General features: G+C 37.2%; 1 protein-coding gene across 3 annotated transcripts in view; it reads left to right on the top strand.

The window, feature by feature from the left end:
* Positions 1–15,221, top strand: part of IMMP2L (inner mitochondrial membrane peptidase subunit 2) — an 876,168-nt gene extending 860,947 nt beyond the window's left edge. For all 3 annotated transcript variants that reach the window (XM_047694954.1, XM_047694953.1, XM_047694955.1), the window contains one exon: positions 14,608–15,221. In XM_047694954.1, coding sequence (XP_047550910.1) covers positions 14,608–14,735 — 128 coding nt within the window. In that variant the 3' untranslated portion in view covers positions 14,736–15,221. The remainder of the gene's footprint in view (positions 1–14,607) is intronic.
* Positions 15,222–16,794: the final 1,573 nt, after the last annotated feature.

The following is a 16,794-nucleotide window of genomic DNA, read 5'->3' as shown; positions in this document are numbered from 1 at the left end:
GGCATCCAACTGGCTGAGCCCAGAATCCTTCCACAGGATCTCCTGTGGAAGAAAAACACAGTTGAGGGCATAAAATTTAGAAAAGATGATTTAAAGGGTATGCTATCTCTCTAGGCTTCCATATAGTAAATTCCTATCACTGGAATAAGTTAGATCCCTAGATTATATACAAGACTGTATTGCCTTAGTCTCTTGAAGAACAACACTCACCCAATTGCCTGCAAGGTGAATTCTGCTGTAACTTTCTGGGGGGAACCTATGGCAGTGACATAGTCCATCATGATACTTAGAGTATGCTGTCGGGGATCCAATATGAGAAAGAGCTTGCAGAAACTGAATCAGAGGACAACTTGCATCTGGTCCTGTGAGAACTGTATAAGTTAGCATGTTTCTTTCTTCACATTGGCCCTTGGATAGCTAAGAACCAAGTGTGGGGCTCTGCACAGCAACTGTCTTCACCCTTGTAGTTAACATTTTTATTTACCTTCTTTTGTTCCTGGTTGTTTATTTTGTAAATCTCCTCACATTCTTTTTGAAAGAAGGAATAAAAAAGGATGGGAAGTGGGGAGACGTGGATGCCAACCACACAGTGAACAGAAGTCACCATGGCAGAGGAGTGGCTGCAGCCACCATAGCAGCAGGACTGGCAGTGGAAATCAGTTACCTTGTTGTCCTGAATTCTCGTATCGAGGCAAACTAGTCTATTCCTATAGGTGCCTGTCCACTTGGTCTAAATATGGTTTAAAACAGTGTCAACAACAAAGGCTTTCACACCTCTCCCTTCATGTATTTACATGAACTGTTTTATCTCTTACGTAAAAATAGGATGTGGGACATCAGCTACTAGAGAGAACACAAGTAAACAATGAGACATCAGTAATGTCATCCAACTACTATGGATTATTGTGGATACTGAGTTGCTAACTATCCAAATGATATACAAGTATTTCATGACCTGTTTAATCAAGCTGCAAAATAAGGAGTTAGAACACTTCAACTCCAGTGGTTTGATTATGTGGTGAAGAGAGTGGTGCATAAAAATTAATCCTGGGAAATTAATTCATGAAAATTAGCTGAAGATACCCCTAGGGGCCTGTTTTGTATCTATTTTTGCATAAAATGTTGAACTAACTACTTATTGAAGGTGTCTTGGGGGAACTAGAATGATTATGCATGATTCTGTAGTTATCTAGAGAGAATCATGAAGAGGCCATGAAGTGACCTGAAAATGCATTCTGATTGAAGCTAAGTCTTGAACAGGAAAATTGCTTTGAAATGATTAAAGTTAAAATTGTTGGTAATGAAGGAAACACTTGTGCTAGAATGAGGACTTTAAAAGAGAGAATCTCATTTTGAGTCTTTTGTAAAGCATATGGCTTTACTTTTTCATTGCAAAATATTGGGTTGTATAAACCTATCACATTGTCTTAATTTGAAATTCAGTGGAGGGCAAGCAAGACTTGGAGAGTGTTACAGATAAAAAGGCTGGCAAGAGATTGTCATGAGTGAAAAATCCGCCTTCAGGAGAGGGAAGTCTTCAATATCCTTTAGAGCCACCAAAATGTACCCACTCAGTGGAGCCTTCCTAAGGGTTGGCCACAGTCTCTGCTCAAGGTACTTGAGCAAACCTTTGTATGTCTGCTTGTCAGGTTGTACATTGGTGGTTTGTTGAAACATCTGTCCTTCCCACCAGATCATGAGATCCTGGAGAACAGGGATCATCTTTATTGTGTATATTTCCAGCTTCTAGCAGAGTGCCCATCCTGCCCAGGACTAAATTCGTAACTCTGATTATAGTTATCCTCTTTAATAAATATTCACCTTTGCATATATTTAAAGATAATATTTTATCTCAAACCTTGGAAGGCAAATGTGTTTCAGACTTCAGACTTCTTAGATTTTGGAAAGGTGATATTAGTGTCTATCAAGAGTGTCTGTAAACAATGTCTATATCATATATAATGTAACACTCCAGCATAGTCTGGGGAAACTACTATAATCAAGCACAATAATTATGCATCAAAAACACAAAGAGGATATTGTGAAGTTGCAATAAACATAGGGGTACATGTATCTTTGCAAACTAATGTTTTCATTTTCTTTGGGTAAATACCCAGAAAATTAATTTTTGGATCATATGGTATTTCTATTTTTAATTTTTTAAGGTACCTCCATATTTCCACAATGGCTGTACCAATCTACATTACCACCAACAGTGCATGCAAGTTCTTTTTTCTTTACATCCTCCCCAATACCTGTTGTTTCTTATCTCCTTGATTTTAGCTATTTTGACAGGTAAGAGGTGATAGCTCATTGTGGCTTTGATTTGCCTTCCTCTCATGATAAGTGATGATGAGCATCCTTTTATGTGTCTGTTGGCTATCTGGATGTGTTCTTTGGGGAAATGTCCATATCTGCTGCCCATTTTTAACTTAGGTTATTTGTTTTTTGGGTATTGAGTTGTATAAGCTCTTCATATATTTTGGATACTGACCCTTTGTGGGATATGTCATTTGCAAATATCTTCTTCCAATTCAGTAGGTTGCCTTTTAGTTTTGATGATTGTTTCCTTTGCTGTGCAGAAGCTTTTAATTTTACTGTAGTCCGAATCATTTATTTTTGCTTTTGTTTCCCTTGCCTCAGGAGATACATCAAGAAAAATGTTGCTATAGCCAATGTCAAAAAAATTAGGGCCTGTTCTCACTTTAGGATTTCTATGGTCTCAGGTCTCACATTTAGGTCTTTCATCCATTTTGATTCTGTTTTTGTATATGGTGTAAGAAAGGGGTCCAATTTCAGTCTAGACAACAAAATGTAGTTGTCTACTTTTCTCAACACAATTTGCTGGAGAGATTGTCTTCCCATTGCATGTTCTTGCCTTCCTTGTCAAAGATTAAATTGACCATATAAATCATGGGTTTATTTCTGGGCTTTCTATTCTGTTCTGTTGATCTTTGTGTCTACTTTTATGGCAATACCATAGTGTTTTGATTACTAGAGCTTTGTAGTTTATGTTGAAATCTGGAATTGTGATACCTGCAGTTTTGCATTTCTCTTTCTATTCAGGGTCTTTTGTGGTTCCTTACAAATTTTAGAATTGCTTGTTCTGATTCTGGAAAAATGCTGTTGGTATTTTGATAGAGACTGCATTAAATCTATAGATTGCTTTGGGTAGTGTGGACATTTTAACAATATTCTGTAAATCCATCAATGTTTCATACTTTACAAAGCACAGGTCTTTGACCTCTTTGATTAAGCTTATTTGTAGGCATTTTATTGTTTTTGGTGCAATTGTAAATGGGATTTTTTTTTTCATTTCTCTTTCTACTGCTTAATTATTAGTGTATAGGAGTACAGCTGATTTCTGTATATTCATTTTTGTATCCTGCAACTTTACTGAATTCATTTATCAGTTCTCGTAGTTTTTTGGTGGAGTCTTTTGTGTTTTCTCTATATATGTCATCTGCAAAAGAAAAAAAAAGTTTTACTTCTTCTTGCTAATTTGGATGCTTTTAATTTCTTTTTCTTATCTGATTCTTGTGGCTAGGACTTGCCAGTATTGTGTTGAATAAAAGTGGTGAGAGTGGACATCCTTGTCTCATTCTTGACCTTAGGAGAAAAGCTCTAAGTGTTTCACCATTGAATATGATGTTCACTGTGGGCTTTTCATATATGGCCTTTATTATAATGACATATGTTCCCCATAAACCTACTTTGTTGAGAGCTTTAATCATGAATCAATCTTGTACTTTGTCAGATGCTTTTTCTGCATCTATTGAAATGATCATATGGTTTTTAATCATTTCTCTTGTTGACATGATGTGATCACATTGATTCATTTAGCAAATACTGAACCATCCTTGTATCCCAGAAATAAACTGCACTCGTTCATGGTGAATGATTTTTTTTTTTAATGTATGTTGGATTTGGTTTGTGAATATTTTGTTGAGGATTTTTGCATTTATATTCATCAGAGAGAGTGGTCTATAGTTCTTGTCCTTTTTTTGTAGTGTCCTTATCTAGTTTTGGTATCAGGGAAAATGCTAGCCTCATAAAATGAATATGAAAGCTTTCCTTCTCTTCTATTATTTGGAATATTTTAAGAAGAATAGGTATTGACCCTTCTTTAAATGTTGCTAGAATTCATTTGTGAACTGATTCTGGACTTTTGTTTCTTGGGAGATTTTTTGTTTACTGATTCAATTTTATTACTGGTTATTGGTCTCTTCAAATTTTCTATTTCTTTCTCCTTCAGTTTTTGGAGTTTATGTTTCTAGGAATATACCCATTTCTTCTAGGTTGTCCAGTTATTGGTATATAATTTTTTTTAAGATTTTATTTATTTATTTGACACAGAGAGAGAGATCACAAGTGGGCAGAGAGGCAAGCAGAGAGGGGGAAGCAGGCTCCCCACTGTGCAGACAGCCTGATGTGGGGCTCGATCCCAGGACCCTGAGATCATGACCTGAGCCAAAGGCAGAGGCTTAACCCCCTGAGCCACCCAGGCGCCCCTGACATACAATTTTTCATAATATCTCTTATAATCTTTTGTATTTCTATGGTATCGATCATTATTTCTCCCCTTTCATTTGTAATTTTGTTTGAGTCCTTTCTGTTTTTCTTTTAATTAGTCTGGGTTAAGTCTGTCAATTTTATTGATCTTTTCAAAGAGCCAGCTCCTGGTTTTATCTGTCTTAATCTTTAGTATTTCCTTACTTCTGCGGGTTTGGGGTTTTGTTGTTTTTATTTTTTTTTTCCAGATCCTTTGTGTGTAAGGTTAGATTGTTTGAGATTTTTCTTGATTCTTGAGGTAGGCAGATCTATATTGGTATCAACTTTCCTCTGAGAACAGCTTTTGCTGCAATCGAAACCTTGGTCTACTGTGTTTTCAGTTTCACTTATCTCCATGTATTTTTTTTTTTAATTTCCTCTTTGATTTCTTGGTTGACCCATTCATTGTTGAGTAGCCTGTTATTTAACCTGCATGTATTTGTGCTTTTTCCATGTTTTTCTTGTGTTTGATCTCTAGTTTCATAGCATGTGGTCAGAAAAGATGCATGATAGGACTTCATTCTTTTTTAACTTGTTGAGACTTGTTTTGTGGCCTAATACGTGATCTGTTCAAGTGCACAGGGAACATTTTCCAGAAAAGAATGTGTATTCTGCTCTTTCAGGATGGGAATGCTCTGAATATATCTGTCAGATCCATCTAGATCCATCTGGTCTAGTATATTATTCAAAGCCACTGTTTCCTTCTAGGTTTTCTGTTTAGATGATCTGTCTCTTGATGTCAGTGGGTGTTAAAGTCCCCTAGTATTGTATTACTATTGATTAGGTGCTTTATGTTAGTTATTAGCTGCTTTATGTATTTGGGTGCCATACTTACTTACAATTGTTATAACTTCTTATCAATTGCTCCCTTTATGACTATATAGTGTTCTTCCTTGTCTCTTAGAGTCTTTGTTTTAAAGTCTATTTTGTGATATAAATATTGCAACTCCACTTTTCTTTCACTTCCATTTGCATGGTAAATACTTTTCCATCCCTTCATTTTGAATTTGCAGGTGTCTTCAGGTCTGAAATGAGTTTCCTGGTAGGCAAGGTATAGATGGATCTTGCTTTTCTTTTTAAAATCTATTCCATCATCCTCTGCCTTTTGATTGGAGTGTTTGGTCCATGTACATTGAAAGTAATTATTGATAGTTATATACTTATGGCCATTTTGTTACTTGTTTTATGGTTATTGCTCTTGTTCTGTTCCTTTCTTCTCCTGTTCTCTTCTATCACAGTTTGTGTTCTGCAAGAGGGGATCTACAGCTGCCCCAATCAGAGGCAGGCCGGGTTGGAGGGAGTGGATTGGCAGAAGCACAAGGATGGAGGTTTGTGAGCACACTGTTAGCAAACTAGATGGCAAGTGTTGGCTCCATTTCCTACAGATACCTGTGTATCTAGGCTGGGACATGGGGAAGGGAAATGGCTCCTGCCAGCACTTTTCTTTTTTGAGAAATTTCCCAAGGATTTCTACCCCTCCAGCACATGCTGTGAGATTACTGAACAAATCTCTCTGCTTTATACCTGAGGCATTTTCAAACTGCTGCTTCTATGCTGTGTCTCTGCAGGCTCTTTGTTGTGCTGTCTCTTGAAAGGCATGGACTCAGTTTCCTCTAGCCTTTCTTGTTCCCCCAGAGCAGAGCCTGCTGATTTGGAAAGTTTTAGGTGTTCAGCCCCCCTTATTTTAAGAACCCATGAAATTTGGCCCCTCTCATTTTCAAAGTTTAATGTTATAGGAATTCATCTTCCCCATGAGGGTTCTCCATGCCTGGGGTACTTGTTAGGAGAGTCTCTTTCTTTCCTTTCCCCAAGGGAGAATGCCTCCCTCCAGTGGACAATCCCTGCAAGTCTGTTTAGCTCCCAATCATGTCTCTGGTCTTCCTATCCTCTTAGATGTGGCCTCCTCTTTATATTTAGCTGTGGAGAGTCTACTCTGCCAGTTCCAGATTGTTTCCTGTGTAATTTACACTGATGTGGGAATTATCTAGTTGCATCAGTGGGAGGCGGGGAGTTTAGGGTCTTCTATTCTGCCATATTCACCAGAGGACCTTGGTCCTTTTTTTTTTTTTTCCCCATTTCTTTTTAAGTACCTGATGCTGGGTAGACCAACACCAGGCCTCAGTTCCTTGGGCAAAGAGGAACAAATGGATGAGAACTGCAGTGGCTGGGAAGGACTCTATGGAAAATCTGGACTAAAGTGGGTTTTACGGGGGGGGGGGGGATCCCAGGGGTATGAGGAAGGGGATTACAAACAGTACAGCAGTCATCAGAAGCAGGAAGGTGAACAAGGCGTGAGCTCTTAGGTATACCTTGAAGAAGCCCTTAGAGTAGAACTTCCATACTGAGATATAATGCAGGTGAGTTTGGAAAGATGTGGGTAAAAAGGGCTTTGGATGGCAGAGTGGAAAGCTGACTGACCTCTTTAAGCTCTGGCAAACCAGCCCTTTTTTTAAACAGTGTTCATCCCAGTTCTAATATTGTTGCAGTTTGATTTGACTTTCAAAAGTAATTGTAGGTAGTTTAATATTATAGAATAAATATCATCTGACTGCTGCCTTGTTTATGTGGAAATTTTTCTCCTTACACTGCTAAGTAAATTCATTACAGACAGATTTTATTTGCTTATACTGCATATAAAACGTTGTTTGTATTTTCTTTTGGAAAATATTTTAATCCAAGGAATTTTTGTGCTTCTTCTCATTTCCCATCCTGATCCTCTTGTGACCCTGGCTCTAGTTCTGAGTATCTTTTTTTAAAAGTCTTTGCTCCCATTTATAGTCATCTTCTTCCTTCTTTCCTGTGTTTTTTGTTTTTCCCTCTATCCTACCTTTAGACTCTTGTGCTTTGCTTATTCTTATTTTTGCAAGCTCTTCCTTCAAGAGAAGGTGTTCTGAAGCCAAGAACTGGGAGGGTGCTCCATAAACTATAGGCCTATGAATAGGGGGTGGTGAGAACCATAGCAACACACACCTGTGCCTCTGGCACCTGAAGAAAAGTCGGTGCTCATGAAGGCTGTGTTTACCACATGCCAACATAACTTCTCAGTGGAGCCAATTCAATCAAAAACGAGCAATTCACTGCAAATTTAGTCCATGTGCTTCCTTGGCATTGTGTTGATAAAACAAACTAGTTGACTAATAGCACTGATCAATTTTCAGCTAGTAATTTTGGTGTTTCCTAGAGCAGAGGGGAGCAGGAATAGGCAAAGAGTGTATATAATGATCCCCTAGATGCAAAAACAAAAAATTAGAGCTCTTGAACTGAATAAATAAGAGTTTAAGCTTTACTAACATTTGGTTTTTATGTATATAAACATATGGTTTTTATATATAATTATAATATATAACTGATAATATATGACTATATATGACTATATATTATCATTTATATACATAACTAGTCATATAACTAATATATATATATAAAATTCTTAAATATTGAAGTCAGTTCTCTAATATTTTTGCTATTAGAGTACACAATCAAAATAGACTATTCTAGATCATTGATTCCCAATCTGTGGGCAACAGAGTTATTGTAAGAGGCCCATTAATATATGTAGAAGTATTTTCTCATTCAGCAGACATTAAAAATACAATGATCTGCTAAGGGATTATAATGATTTAATATGATTCTGTTGTATTTTAAAATTTACCATAAAGGTGGATTCCTTATGCCTAAAAATGTTGAGTGCTTTGAAGAGGAGACACAGTTAAATATGGGACACAAAAAAGCATAGGGAAGTGTCAAGTCCCAGTAAAATACTACATTGTTTGGTCAGGGTAATCTAACCTATTGAGAAAATTTTAGTCATACTTTAGAGATACCATGGTTCTGTTCTAGATTGCTGCAATAAAGTGAATATTACAATAAAGCATGTTAAATGAATTTTGTGGCTTTTCAGTGCATATAAAAGTTAGGTTTCCATTATACTGTATTAAGTTTGGTTTTTAAAATACAACATTATTGCAATGTACATACTTCAGCCTTTTTTAGAAGATATTTTTTAATGAATCATAACCTGAGCTTTCAAAAAGTCATATTTTTTTGTTGGTCGAGGGTCTTGCCTCAGTGTTGATGGCTGGCTGGTGGTTGTTGAAGATTTGGATTGGCTGTTGGAGTTACTTAAGACAACAGTGAAGGTTGTCACATCAGTATACTCTTATTTTCATGAACAATTTCTCTATAGTATGTAGTGGTATTTGATAGCATTTTCAAAGCTTGAAGCCCGACACTGACTTCTCCTCTCTAGCTATAAAAAAGTCTTCCAATAGAAGACTGTTTCATCTACCTGAAAAATCTGTTCATTAGGGTAGCTACCTTCATTAATGATCTCAGATACATTTTCTGGATAATTTGTTGCTTTACCTTGTTTTTTTTCCTTAGGGAGATGGCTTCTTTCCTTAAACCTCATGAACCAGCCTCTGCTAAGTCAAACTTTTCTTCTGCAGCTTCCTCACCTTTCTGCCTTCATAGAACTGAAGGGAGTGAAGGCCTTGGTCTGGCTTTGGCTTAACAGTATGCTGTGGCTGGTTTGAGCTTGGATCCAGACCACTAGAACTTTATCCACATCAGCAGTAAGGCTGTTTCACTTTTCGTATCATTTGTGTGTTCATTGTAGGTTTTTGAAATTTCTTTTAATTTTTTTTTTCATTCACACCTTGGCTGTTTGGTGCAAGAAGCTTAGCTTTTGGCCTATCTTGGCTTTTTACATGCTTCCTCACTAAGTTTAAGGATTTATAGTTTGGATTCTTTGTCTCCCTATTTTGAATGAGTATTGGCACATCTTAGGGAACTAGCTTCCAGCCCAGTATTCTCCTTTTTTTCATCTCTTAGTTTGCTAGGGCTGCCATAACCAAATATCATAGACTGATGGCTTGAGCAGTAGAAAGTTTCTCACAGTACCGAAGACTAGCAGTCCAAGGTCAAGTGTCAGCAAGTTTTGTTTCTTCTGAAGCTTCGCTCATTGGCTTACCAAATGGCCAATGTTTTGCTGTGTCCATACCCTACCCCTATTGTTTCTTTATGTGTCTTAATATCCTCCTCTAACAAAATTCCAGCCTGATTGGATTAGGGCCACCCTACTGGCCTCATTTTAACTTAGAACCTTTAAAGAGATAACTATTTGCAAGTACAGTCCTATTCTGAGGTACTGGGGGTTAGGGCTTCAACATATGCAGAAAACAATGCAGGTCCTAATAGTAATTTCCTTCTGATTAATCTAGGTGTTTCAGGGAAGTATGTGGGACAGCAATATGATTAAGCTGACCTGATCTTTGATGGTCAAAGTGTCTCATTTGGAAAATAAGTATTATGATGGATCCTGATAAAGATCAAGGGGCAGAAGGTATACACTTCAGTCTTGACTCAAAAAATCTTATTCTATGCCCAGGTTTCCTCCACCATGGAGACCATAATAGAATCTGCATCACAGAGTTATTGTGAGGATTAAATGCATCAGGATGCCTAAGTCACTCAGAACACTGCCCTAGGTGTAGTAAGCATGGAGTGTGACACTGAGTAAGGAGAAGGATTATATTTATCAGGTGTCATAGTTAATTTTATGTGTCAATTTAGATGGGCTATGGGGTCCACCCCTTTGAAGGTTACTTTAAGGGTATTTTGGGCTGAGATTTACATTTAGATCAGAGGACTTTGAGTAAAGCATTTTGTTCTCCAATAGGTGGGTGGACTTCATCCAGTCAGTTGAAGGCCTGCATAGAAAAAAAGGCTGCCCTCCCACAAGCAATAAAGGATTTGCCAGCAGACTGCCTTTGAAATTAAACTGCAACTCTTTGCTGAGTCTTCTGGCCTTCCCCATTAGATAGATTTTAAACTCACCAAGCCCTCCATAATTATATGAGCTAAATCCTTTAAATAAATTTGTTTCTGTGTATAAACACATGTCCTACTGGTTCTGTTTCTCTGGAAGACCCTGCTTAATACAGTATGTGTGGAAACCAAAACTATAGCTGAAGTATAGCTTTTAGTTTTTAAGTTCTCTTACTTCTGAATTTTCTGTGCTGTATTCACTATATTCTTTGCATGTCTGTATACATACTAATAAGGATCTGTGACAAGACTGCTAGAATACATAGGCACTCTCTGTTTATTAGTTTTTCTTAAAGAAATTCTTAAATTTTGCACTCGATACCATACTTTTAAAAAAATAATACTCTACATCTGTGAGGTTCTCCCCCCACCACCCCCCCACCCCACTCAGGAAGCACGTTGTATACCTAATAAATGTTTGGAATAAAAGAATCCTAGGCTTTAGTAAAATGAAAGTTGATTTTTTTAAAAAATTGAATCACCAAGCAAGCAAGCAAATATATTGGCAGGAGTCCTAGCAAATCAATCATATGAGAAAAGTTAAACAAGTTGGAACAGCAAATAAAGGCTTGAGGAACAAGCAAGTAGCAGCTATCAAATCTAAAAAGAGTTATTGTGGAGAGGATGGAGACCAGCTGTCCTATAGTTCCACTGAGCCCAAACAAAAACAAAAATAGATAAAAAGTTCACTATGACAGACCATTAGATCTAGGCTCCTGGCAGTTAACATGGTTGAAATGGTTACTTAGCATGTTCCAGAATATATTCAAAGGATTCTTTAAAGTCGGTTAAGCTTGCTTCTTCTGGGTGTGGTGCTAAGTGGCAAATTCAGATCCTGAATTCCCAATGAGGCTAATTAGAATCACTAAGGGGAGGGGGTTGTAAAAACCATAGGCTCCCTTTCAATGAAGTGTTAGGAAATGGTTTTTAGGATATCCTGGTGAGAATAAAAACAAGGTGCAAAAGTGAATGTAGTATTCTACGTTTGGTATGAGGGAAAAAAAAAACGGGAAATAAGAAAAATATTCTAATGAAAACAGTTCATCTTTTAGAGGTGTGGTAGTGGTTGGGAATGCAATTTGTATTTCTTATATTAGTTTCCCAGTAGATTGCCACAAATATAGTGGCTTAAAACAGCCTTTATTTTACAGTTCTGGAGGTCATGAGTCCAATATGTATCTCTTTGGGCTAAAATCAAAATATCAGCAAGGCTGCATTTTTTCTGAAAGCTCTAGGGGATAATCTGTTTTCCTTGCTAGTTTCTAGAGGCCACCTGCATTCCTTGGCTCATGGCCCTTTTCTCCATCTTCAAAATCCAGCCCTATAACATCTCTGTCTGGCTCTACCCCTTCTGCCTAGCTCATCTACATTTATGGATTCTTGTGATTATATTTGGGTTCATGGAATGTTACAGGATAGTCTCATTATCTTGGTATCAACTGATTGATCAGCAACCTTAAGTCCATCTATAACCTTAATGCTCTTTGCTCTTTAGCACTGCATATTCATACCTTCCAGAGATTAAGATATGGACATGTTTGGAGTGTGTGTTAGATGGGGCATTCTGCCTACCTTACCTTTTAAGAATAATTTTTAACTTTTGAACCATGTAAATGTTTATGTATTCAAAAATAACATTTAATCAAAAAGGATAGCAAAACCACACTAAAATCGAATACAAATGGAAACAAACCGAACAGTGCTTAATACAGCTATGCTGTGGAGGACAAAAAGGACAAATTCCAATAAATATAACCCTTAAAAAATGAGATGTATTTTAAGGATTAAAATAGTTGCAAAGAAACCTTGATTTTTTGTAAATTTGTGGTTGGGAACCAGAGAGCTGACTTTAGAAGAAGGGAGAGAGAAATATGGAATGGGGGAAGGTGAGGGAAAACCTTGAGGTTTTAGGTATTTTATTTTTCTTCTCTGACACCTTTAGAGCAATGAGTACATATAGTAGCAGGCTTTGGTTTCTAAACAGTATTCCCGTGTAAAACCAAGGTTTCTTTATAAGATGTCTGATTCCAGGCTGAACAGGTATAAAGTACAAGGAGGCCTGCAACATGGAGTGGTACCAAGAAGTAAGGAAGTGCTTGGGGACTGATGGAGACCTGTCCAATGTTAACCAAGAATTCATAAGAAGAAGTATTTGATATTGATTGAAAGAGGGATTTGGGGTCGGAAGAGGAATCAATTTAGAGAAGAATGATGGCTAATAAATATAAAAGGAAAAATAAATTTGGACACTCCTGTTGTAATCATCAATGTGCTAACTAATTCAGGAAGGATCATCGATGGATGTTAAAATCATCAGATGGTTTAGAAACTAGCTTCCTTGAGAAATAATAAAATGGCTAGATGAAATGTTGACACAGGACAGTTACATATTTCAAGATATCATCCCACAGATGAGTTACTAATTATAAAAAGAGAACAATTTGTTTACAGAGGAGAAATCTGGTCAATATCACCTTAATCAAGTGATCAAACTTCATATCCCAAGAATGGGACAAACAGATACTTTGTGCCTTCTGCCATGACAGAATAGGAAGAATTCATTATCAAGTACATTGTGTCCTTGCCAAGAACATTTAACTTGAATCTTTTCAGGAGGGAAAAAATCAAGCAATTATAAATGTAGGACATCTTACAAGGCAACAGGCCTGAACAAAAACAATGACAATTATGATGCAATTGTTGATCCTTAAGAAATTAAAAAATAGCTATAAAAGACATTATTGGGGCAATTGGAAAATTCTGAATATTGGCTATACATTAATATTGTATCGTTAAGAACTCGCAATGTGTTTATGTAGGAAAGAGTTCTGAGGAGACACATGGAAATATTAGGCGTAAATTCAGAATATCAGCAAATTTCAAATGGTTCAATACAAAAAGTACATGTATACAGACAGGCATACAAGGAGAAAGTAACAAATGCGACAAAATGTAAGTAACTAGTTTGATTTTCAAAATAATATTCCTTTATTACGCTCCTGGGCTTCGTGATAGCCATTGGGCTTATTTGTGTTCCAAGATGTTATGAAGTTTGTTTAAAAAAAAAAAATTGTTTCTAGTTATGTTTTTAGAATCCCTCACCTGTCATCCAGTTCTTTGACTCTCTATGCAATGTGATTTCTCGAATGCATATGCTAGTAAATAGTACTTCAATGAAAGCAGTCTTATATGTTAATCTCTATGGAGCTCCAATTGATTGGAAAAACATTTGAAAATAAAAAGTGGACCCATAGTATCGGGTTTATAGCTAGCACTACATAGATGTGTGCTAAGTGTACTTTAAGTTTTTAAACTACTATTAAAATATTACCCAATAGTAACAACAATAGCATCAACAACAAAAGACACAGGTTTCCAGACCTTGCTTCACTGCAGTGTGATCTGAGAATAGGGCCTTCCTGGATCTGCGTTTTAAACAGGTTTGCCTGCATTCTTCTGCCCACTGCAGCTGATGGCCCTAGGGAGCGCTACTAGGTCTTATGGGCTCCTTCCTTCTCAGGGTTCAGCCTTCAGTGCTTCCCTCTAGTGACCTCCTCTTTAACCAGGCACATATCTGTTGATGGGGGTTCTTTGCCATCTGTCATCTTTATACTTGATTCCTATCCTCCAATGCCGGCTTTCCCTTAGTTTCCACCTCCCTCTATGATCACTAGTTCCATGTTGCTCCGTGTAGTTTCCAAGGAAGGCCTTTAGTCTCACTTTAATCTAACTCATGCTGCTCAGCCAGTAGATGGGACAATACTTTTCATAAAAAATATTTTTTTCATGTCTCTGACTTATCCACATAGGAAAGTCCCCCTAAAATACTGGTAACTCCATAGGAAATTCTGAGAATACAAACCAGATTTATGCTCCCTGGGTGTATGCAAACTGAGGATGGGGGTTAAGGTTGCAGACCCTGGGGTTGGACAGCTCAGCCCTGAAGTCAGCCTCTACCAACTAACTGGTTGCTGTAGAACTTTTGGCAAGTTCTTTAACCAATATTAGTTTTCTCAAATGCAAAATGGGTCTAATAACTACCTCTAATGGTTGTGAGGATTTAAAGGCATTCAGGTACATAAATCACCTACAAAAGTACCATATAAATGTTTACTATTTTTAATCATTATCTTTCCAACAAATTTCAGACCTGGATCAAATTCTGTCTTTGAGACAGTAATTCTGATAAAATAATTTCTTGCTTTCTTTGTGTCTCCATGGGTTCAGGTTTCCCTAGGACTTCTACATGCCCATGCTACACATATCCTGTGGCCTCCAGAGCGCTGGCAGAAATTGGAATCTGTTCTTCCTCCAGAGCGCTTGCTAGTTCAGAGAGAAGAGGAATAATGGCATGAAACTCCCTCAGCTGCTGGCATTGGCAGGCCAAAACCACCCATTACAGAAGGGATGGAGAGGAGGAACCTTCAGAATGGCAAAGTTTGTTTCAAATGAAATGATCTGCATTATTAAAGAAAAAGTGTTAAAATATTACATAGTATTAAATAGCAACTGATTTTGTGTTTAATTGTAATACTCTATTGCTCAATGCCAAAAAATTACAGACCTTTGGGAATAGGAAAACTTTATTCCCATGTCTTACAGGGAATTTGTTATGTGTGCTTAGTCTATCGATTGTTGGGTTTTAATTTTGGTGCTTGCTGCTGAGAGAATATGAAAATTAATATTTGATGAAAGTAATTCAGTAATGTCATTTACTCTTTAGAACATGAAGAAACATACAGTGATGGAAATTATATTGTAATTGACAATATGTATGAGGCAGTGACTGATGGTTAAGAAGAACAGTAAACTGTGATGTAAAAATAAAACTGATTTGCTCAGGTACTGTTTTGGGTATTAATCATTTAACCTGTACCTCCCTTAATGAGGAATTTTTTTTTTTTTTGGAAGCAAGGAATTAAAGTAAGGAGAACCAATTCTATCAATATTTCCATACAATTAAAGCTTTCTTATTAGCCCTTTTAAATAAAAACTTCTGAGTGATCTCTTGCCTGTTCACATCCATGAATAAACCTATTCATCAGTATTTAGTCACTATTTGGTAAAATGTTCCAAGTAAAATGAAAAAAGTTATTCCTGTTTGACCAACTTTTTTTCCTCCCAATGATTTTCAGTGTTTATCTCTGTAAATACTGAAATCACCAATTGCAAAGTGGGGTGATAATGGCATCATAGATCCTCTAACTGCAGAGGTAAGTTAGTAAATTCCTTCATAGGAGTCTATATTTATTCTTACAAATGTGGATGCAAGCTTCCTTAGTGGTCAGGAACGCAAAGAGTAAGGGTAAAAAAAAACAAAACATATGCCTATTAACAGCAGCTGTTACTAACAATTCTTCAGCACCATAGTAGCACATTCAACAAATATCAGTGAGTACTTATATACAATCAAAAGTATTGTTTTTAAAAGGAGATCTGCTTAAAATCTTTTGTTGGACCCTTATCAATTCCATTTCTCTCTATTCCCCAACTTCTATTTCAGGCTCTGGCCTTTTAACTCCTATTTACTAAACAGTCATTACCATTTCAAGGCTTGGAACTTTTGTCTCTTGGCAAAGGGCATCCCCTGGGGTTATGTGTAAAATATTGAGTGCATAAGGGCAATGACCCTTTAGTTGCTAGAAAATAGGGAATTCTGGGGCCCACAGAAGAGGGGTGTGGAGGGGATACTGAGGACAGGCAGGGTAGAGCAAATAGAGCAGTTCTGGGAATAGCTGCTATTTATTACCACCTGGTGAGGAATTTGATATTTTAACAGTTCAGCAAACTGGTTATCATCCTTGCTGCCTCACTCACTACCTCTATGATCCCTATTAATTCAAATTGTAAATCTTCAGAGAGAAGATAAATGCTCTTTATTTGATTTCATATTCTCTATCCATCTAACACATCACCAGCAGAGTTAATACTTGATGATGTCGAACAACTCAGCTTCTAAGTTACCTCCTCAAAAATGCAACTCTAGGGGCACCTGGGTGGCTCAGTGCGTTAAAGCCTCTGCCTTCAGCTCAGGTCATGATCCCAGGGTCCTGGGATCGAGCCCCGCATCGGGCTCTCTGCTCTGTGGGAAGACTGATTCCTCCTCTCTCTCTCTGCCTGCCTCTCTGCCTACTTATGATCTGTCTGTCAAATAAATAAATAAAAATCTTAAAAAAAATGCAACTCTAGGCAGACTTAATCACTGTTATCCAGTCTATACTTTTATAAGAGCATCAGTCACCTAATATTAACCAATGCAGAAAGAGTTCTTCACCAGCTGTCACCCCCAGGACACAGCAGGAGTCAACAGACCAAGGAGCCCAGTCTTTCTGTGAAAAAGTCCTGTTGATCTTATCTTCAAATTAAACACACATCTTAGGGCTGACTAATCTTCTTCAGAGACCTCAAGAGCAC

The sequence above is a fragment of the Lutra lutra genome, chromosome 11 (assembly GCF_902655055.1).
Source record: "Lutra lutra chromosome 11, mLutLut1.2, whole genome shotgun sequence".
NCBI lineage: Eukaryota > Metazoa > Chordata > Mammalia > Carnivora > Mustelidae > Lutra > Lutra lutra.
The sequence above is the reverse complement of the archived record's forward strand: the minus strand, read 5'-3'. Positions and strand labels throughout refer to the sequence as shown.